This window comes from Cnephaeus nilssonii (assembly GCF_951640355.1).
Source record: "Cnephaeus nilssonii genome assembly, chromosome: 19".
Taxonomy (NCBI): Eukaryota; Metazoa; Chordata; class Mammalia; order Chiroptera; family Vespertilionidae; genus Cnephaeus; species Cnephaeus nilssonii.
The window spans coordinates 36104006-36111638 of NC_137090.1; the positions used below are offsets into that span (position 1 = coordinate 36104006).

Here is a 7633-nt window from a genome sequence, read left to right on the forward strand (position 1 = left end):
ACACACATGCACAAACACATGAACCGACACACTCAGGCTCCCCACACCGCATAAAGAGATTAAAAGGATGTGGCTTCAATCAAGCAAATGTGTCTGCTATTACGGAATCTCTAGAAAAGAGAGGCTGCATTATTCTGCACTGTTTTTCATTTTATACATTTTATGAGCCCATGGTTTGTTTTAGGGGAATGGTTTCCATAATTTATTTTTCAATAAGTAGTACATTCACATGGCTTAAACCTCTTACTATAGTTTATACCTAAAACTAATATAATCAATATAAAATTGTTTACCAAACTATTTAAAAACAAAACAAAAAATGAGAGAAAAAAATGTACTATAGGTACACATGAAAATCTCCCTCCTACATCTGTGTCTCATCCAACCAGTCCCCAAATCTCTCACAAGTAATCACTGCTGCTGGCTTTCTGTTTAATTTTTCAGAGATTTGTATCAAACATACTAGTCAACAAAATATATATCATTTGAGGAGGTGGGATTAAAATATTTATATTTGGACCAATTATAGGAATAGAAGCTTCAGACATCTTCTGATCACTCAGTCTTCTCCCTACACACACCTTATTCCCTCTGATTTTAACCCTATAACTTTTACTTCTTTCCTCTGGATGTTTCTTTCTTCAAAGTGAGAAACATGAGTTCTCTAAATTTCATTTCCATTTTCAAACATGAACCTGAGTCCAGAAAGTATCCTAACTAAATTCACCAAAAATTATAAGCAACATGAAATTTGTGTGTTAAAACAGCAGAGCTAATATAAAATGTAAGAATAAATTTGTTTTGAGAGGTTAAGAGAATTTTCATTTATAACAAGCCTGGAAAATGCCCACTGACCCCATTCGAAAAGGAAGGGCACTGCATTGAATGAGTTTTATGTTTTGATGAAGTACTTGGTATTCATGAGGCAAGAGCTGGCCTAAAAGTTGGGACTAAACTTTAACAAATGGAGAAAGAAAAAGGAAGTAAGGTCTCTCTGTGACTCAGGGAGCTAAGAGAAAAGCTGGTGGGGGGATTAGGGCTGAGGTTCCTATGTCTGCTGAGCCAGAAATGGTCAAGAGACGAGATTGAGGGGAGTGGAGATTATGAAGCCTTTTTATCTTCCCTAGTCAGTAGACCTTCTGTCCTGAGTGAGGGAGAGGTGAGGGTGGGCTCTGGGCAGTGGAAAAGGCAACGGCTGTTGGGCCAGGAAACTACAGAAGTGATTATACTCATAAGGGGGTTTTGAGAAAGGTCAACCAATGCAGCCATGTACTGAACCCCACTAATCCATCCACTAACACCTAGAGCTATGTCTATGGGGTATGGAGAATGCAAAGTTTAATAAACAGAGGACCTGAGTAGTGCGGGGACCCTTGGGAGAAAGTGGTGGGAAAGCCATCTATTATAATCACATTTTGGCTAATTGCACACAATCTGGTGATCTTGGGGACTCTAGCTGCTAGCAGACAAGGTGTGGTGATTATGGAGACCATGAAGAAGTTGGAGAGCACAAATCTTGGAATTAAACAATTGAGACTAGATACATTTCTTCCCCTGCTGGCTGTGACTTAGTGTTATTTATTCATTTTTCTATTGGGCAGGGTATCCTTTACTTATTCATTACATTATTAATTACTCTTAAGAATATTAATTCTTTCTATAATGTATGTTGAAAGCATCTTCCCACATTTTTGTTTGCCTTTTACTTTGTGTATGATGTTTTCCTTGAAAAGGAGAAAATTTTAATTTAATTTGATGAAACCAATTTTTCCACCTTTATTGTTGTATCCTTTTTTTTGTCATTAGAAAGGACACACTTGTCCTGAGATCAAATAGCTATAGTACTATAATTTCTTCTGCTTACTTTATAATTATATCTGTAGATACAATGCTTTAGATACCTGAAATTTATTCAGTAAACACTGTGGGGTATGAATCTAAATTAATTTCCCCCAAAGTGTTAACTAGCTTGTCTCTAGCAACATTTGTTCAATCCCTCTTCCTTTTTTCCACAACGTGGCAATGCCACCTTCAGCAAACCAAAATCTGTTGTATATTGTGTTCTATTCCTGGATTTCCTATTTTTGCCTTTGGTGGTTTTTTTTTAATAAGAAGGGAGCAGCATGCAACAGTCCCTGGTGTATCCACATACAAGAGGAAACCAGTTTGGTGAGAGATACCCATGGTCAGTGAGGGAATAAGACACTAGATGCCATTATTATCTGGTAACTAGTGATTTTACTGGATGCAACTGGGGCATGTTCTTTGGAGGGAAAAAGGTAGCAGAGGGAAAACTAATTCTGTGGGTTAATCCCTCAGCTGAAACACTTTTCCATTCCCAGAATGTCACCTGGAAAGACTGCATTTGCTTTGTTTGACATCTTTATGTCTCTGTAACCAGGTTTTCAACATATTCCCATGGCCAGGACTCCATTAACTCAAAGCTATAGTATGTGAGAAACTAGTAACAAAAAAGTGCAGGCTGTTTTGACTTGCATCTCTCAGATGATTATTGACTTTGAGCATTTTTTCATATGCCCTTTGGCCTTCTGTATGTCCACTTTGGAGAAGTGTCTATTTAAGTCTTTTGCCCATTTTTTAATTGGATTGTTTGGCTTCCGTTTGTTAAGTTGTATGAGTTCCCTATAAATTTTGGAAGCAGGGGGAAGAGATCAACCAATGAACTTATATGTGTATATACATAACCCATAGACACAGACTATAGGGTGATGAAGGTCTAAGGATATGAGGGGGGTGGAGAGGGCAGTTGGGAAAAAAAGGGGACATGTGTAATACTTTCAACAATAAAGATTTTTTTAAAAAAGGTTCGGCTGTTTCCTCTGCCTGGTATTACCTCTACCCAATTTTACTTTCTATTCTTTGGGTTTATTTATTCACAAGCTGGATACTCACAGAGTATCTATGTTGCACCAGGCTCAGGGCTAATGCTACATTCCAAAGATGAACAAGATAGGCATTTTCTCTGCCTACCCTCAGTGGTGCTCACACCAGTGAGAGTGTGAAGGACAAGGGCAAGTTGATGATCACAATGCAGAGTGGCACATGCTCTGATTGGGAAGGCGCAGGAGCAAGGTGGGGGCGGGGGCATGAACCTGAGTTTGCGGTAAGAGTTTAAACAGGGAAGGATTCCTAGAAGAAGTGACATCTAAGCTGAGATCTGAAATTTAGCTAGAGAGATGAATGAGAGGAAATAATATGGGTAGAGAGTTAGGATGGACTAATGTCATAATGGCCACATGAATACCACAACAGTTATGCCAACAAACACCTCCAGGTTAGCCACAAAACATATGTATTGGATTAATGATTATATAATGAAGTTTAAAGACAACACCTCTTTTCCATTACGATCAAATCTTTTCTTTCCATTGGCACCGAGTACAGGCATTTGCAAAAATTTCATTAAAGTACATGAAACTTCCATTGTTGTAGGTCCCAACCAGTTAAACATTGGAGATGTCATATGGTTCCATCTCAGATTAGAAGATCAACATTGGCATATTGCATAATTTTCAGAGTTCATAACGCAGGACTTATCAAACTCATTCAATTGTCCCAACTTTCTGCTTACAGACAAATGGGATGGGAAAACCTGACCAGCGTCTCAGAATTTTTCCTCCTGGGGCTCCCTGCACAGCCAGAGCAACAGGAGGTCCTCTTTGGGCTGTTCCTGTCCATGTACCTGATCACAGTGGCAGGCAACCTCCTCATCATTCTGGCCATCATCGCTGACGCCCAACTTCACACTCCCATGTATTTCTTCCTGGTCAACCTCTCCCTTGCAGACACCTGCTTTGTGTCCACCACAGTCCCCAAGATGCTGGCAAACATATGGATCCAGAATCAGGTCATCTCATATGCGGGGTGTCTATCACAACTATATTTTTTTATGCTGTTTGGGATGCTGGAGGCATTCCTCTTAGCAGTCATGGCCTATGACCGCTATGTGGCCATATGCCACCCACTCCATTACATCATGGTCATGAGCCCTGGGCTCTGTGTCTTCCTCGTGTCTGCATCTTGGATCATGACTGCCCTCAGCTCCCTTTTACACACACTCTTGATGAACAGCCTGTCCTTCTGTGCAGACCACGAGATCCCACACTTCTTTTGTGACATCAACCCCCTTCTGAGTCTGTCCTGCACTGAACCCTTCATCAACGAGCTGGTGATCTTCACCATTGGCAGCCTCACAGGTCTGGTTTGCGTGCTTTGCCTGGTTATCTCTTACACGTACATTTTCTCCACCATCCTGAAGATCCCCTCAGCTCAGGGGAAGAGGAAAGCCTTTTCTACCTGCAGTTCTCACCTGTCTGTGGTCTCTCTATTCTTTGGGACATCCTTTTGTGTTTATTTCAGTTCCCCCTCAACCCGCTCAGCACAGAAGGGAGCTGTTGCTTCGGTGATGTACACCGTGGTCACCCCGATGCTAAATCCCTTTATCTACAGTTTGAGGAACAGAGACATCAGGTCTTCCCTGAGAAAGGTAATCTGGTTTAGGAAAATGCACCCCCCTCAGTGGTAGTGACTTCACCTCCAATATGGGGGTCTCCACCCAATTGCACTCCCCACAAGGAAGCAGTGAGGGGCAAGAGAGGGAGAGAAGGTGGAGACCTCACTTCTAGGACCTGTGATTTGAATTGGAAATATTCATGCCTAAGCTATAGGAGTGCGTCAGAACAAACCCATTATCTTTGGCTTAAGTTCTTAAAATCGTAATGTTCTAAAATCAAAGCCACCCAGATTTATAATATAATAAATGATGTGCTTGAATACTTTGAAACAACATGGGACCACTCAGGACAAAAATAAGGGATTGTCTTGTTGTACTGTTGTATGTGGCCAACATAACTTTCCCATCACTGTGACCTTGATGACTTGGGTTCCACCCATAATGTTTTGCACTGGGACTCTCCATGTCTGTGCCCCCATGCTGAAAGAATAGAAACTGGGACTTGGAAGGACTTGATGAGTATTTAGATAGACCTACTGCAATATTTTGCTAAGCATCCAAGACCCCACTCCTCTTAACATCTTCAATTTCACGTGAAAACTTAATTTTTATTTTTGGGAAAACTTTCCCAAGTTAATTTCATCTTTGCAGTCCCAATGCTTACCACTTGGCATGATGCCTGACATCGTTAATATGTACTGTACACCACTGGCATGATTGTAAACATAAAGCTAGGGGCCAGGAAAGAGTGGTTTTATGGACACTTCATCATTTCTTACCTGAATGATTGATACCCCTCCTAGAAGTTCTCAGTCTCCAGTCCTCGCCATTCCGTCTATTCTGAATTGGCTACAGCACCATGACGCCCACCCTGTTGGAGGTCTCCAGTAGCCTCATACTGCCGGCAGAATAAAGTGCACACTACTCTTTCTGGCAGTCAGGTCCACCTTTACATGTGGTCCACAGTTACCTGGCTCTGTCCTATGTTTCTCCCAAGATCATCTCAGGCCAACATCTTCATCATACGTTGATTGAAGTTGATGGTTACCAAAAAGCTATGTCAGTAAAAGTTGGGGAAAATATATGTACAATAAGGTATACCATAACCAATTAGATTCTGTAAGAAAATTAAAAGCTACTACTATGTGCTATTTTTCACTCGTGTCTATTTCCCTTTAAGTATATGGTTCCATGCTGCAGTGACATAGGCTACAATTACTGCAGATAATCTCTCTCCAGTGGAAGTCAGTTGTTGATAGCCAGCTCACCTGCTCCCTGTTTACCTTAAAGTAAGCTCACCTGCTACCTTCTTACAATAAAAGGTAGCAGAGTGGTAGACAGCGTGGCTCAAGAGTTAGACTGAAGCATGTTCAATTCTGGGCTTTGCCACTTGTAAGCTGTGTGACCCTGGGATATTACTTAACCTTTCAAAGCAAGTACAACCTACCTTACTGTGTTGTCAAGACATTTGAGTAATAAATGTAAAGCATTCTCTGTGATGAAGTAGATATGCATGGAAGCATGTAAAGGGTTACTTCATAGTATGTAGTATCTTTTCAATGAGTTAGCTATTGTGGTGGAAGTCCCTGTTAAAATTAAAGCTGAGCAGCAGCAGATAATGCGAATTCACTTGAAAAGCTGCTGATAAGAAATTGCTTCTAACCTGCACTGTGAAACTAGAAGGGATCCTGGGCTTTATTAATTCTTTTGGAGAACATTGTGGGAGTTAATGCTGGACCATCCACTTACCAGGATTCAGATGCTGGGAAGATTTTAGTCTATCTTTGGAACCATGCCTACTGGGTGTGTAAGTTTAAAGTAAAAATGTACCTACTTCACTTGAAATACACCACTTGGCACTACTCCATATTCCCTCCTCTTTGATTGACAGATGTGCATATTTTGCTGTTTAAATTAATATTCACTAATATTTTTAGTTATACCTTTTAAGTTAAGTTACATGTTATTCTTTCATATTTATATTTTGTTAAATAAATGTCCCTGTATCAACAGTTTACATATTTGTCATAGTTATACTTTTTGAGGTGTGCCAATAACCCTTATACCATAGTTTTGTCAAAGAGTGCCCTACTGTACTGCTTGAGGATTAATTCAAAATTTTTAATATTAAAAAGTAACATTTTGACAAGCATTAGTTTTGCATAGATATATTCTTTTAGCCCACTTTCTTAAAAACAAGTATGTCACATATAGTTATGGATAGTTATTTTTAGTTTAATAAATCTTTATTGTTCAGATTATTACAATTGTTCCTCTATCCCTCCCCCAATAGCTCCCCTCCACCCAGTTCCCACCCCACCTACTCCCCTTAAATCCCCCCCAACTGTCCTCCTTCATAGGTGTATGATTTTTGTCCAGTCTCTTCCAGCACCCCCCAAACCCCTTTCCCCCTGAGAATTGTCAGTCCACTCCCTTTCTATGCCCCTGATTCTATTATATTCACCAGTTTATTTTCTTCACATTTTTATTCACTTGATTTTTAGATTCACTTGTTGATAGATATGTATTTGTTGTTCATAATTTTTATCTTTACCTTTTTCTTCTTCTTCTTCTTCTTAAAGAATACCTTTCAGCATTTTATATTATACTGGTTTGGTGGTGACGAACTCCTTTAGCTTTTTCTTATATGTGAAGCTCTTTATCTGACCTTCAATTCTTAATGATAGCTTTGCTGGGTAGAGTAATCTTGGTTGTAGGTTCTTGCTATTCATCACTTGGAATATTTATTGCCACGCCCATCTGGCCTGCATAGTTTCTGTTGAGAAATCAGCTGACAATCGTATGGGTGCTCCCTTGTGGGTAATTAACTGTTTTTCTCTTGCTGCTTTTAATATTCTCTCTTTGTCTTTTGCTCTTGGCATTTTATTTTTATTTTTTAAATATATTTTATTGACTTTTTACAGAGAGGAAGGGAAAGGGATAGATAGTTAGAAACATCAATGAGAGAGAAACATCGATCAGCTGCCTCCTGCACACCCCCTACCAGGGATGTGCCCGCAACCAAGGTACGTGCTCTTGACCAGAATCAAACCTGGGACCTTTCAGTCGATAGGCTGATGATCTATCCACTGAGCCAAACCAGTTTCGGCTGCTCTTGGCATTTTAATTATGATGTGTCTTGGTGTGGTCCTCTTTGGA

General features: G+C 40.1%; 1 protein-coding gene across 1 annotated transcript; it reads left to right on the top strand.

Annotated features, from left to right (window-relative positions):
• Positions 1 to 3598: 3598 nt before the first annotated feature.
• Positions 3599 to 4546, top strand: OR1G1 (olfactory receptor family 1 subfamily G member 1; the record flags this gene model as incomplete). Its single annotated transcript, XM_079797994.1, has 1 exon — positions 3599 to 4546. The coding sequence occupies one exon, from the start codon at positions 3599 to 3601 to the stop codon at positions 4544 to 4546; it is 948 nt and encodes a 315-aa protein (XP_079654120.1).
• Between the last annotated feature and the right edge of the window lie 3087 nt (positions 4547 to 7633).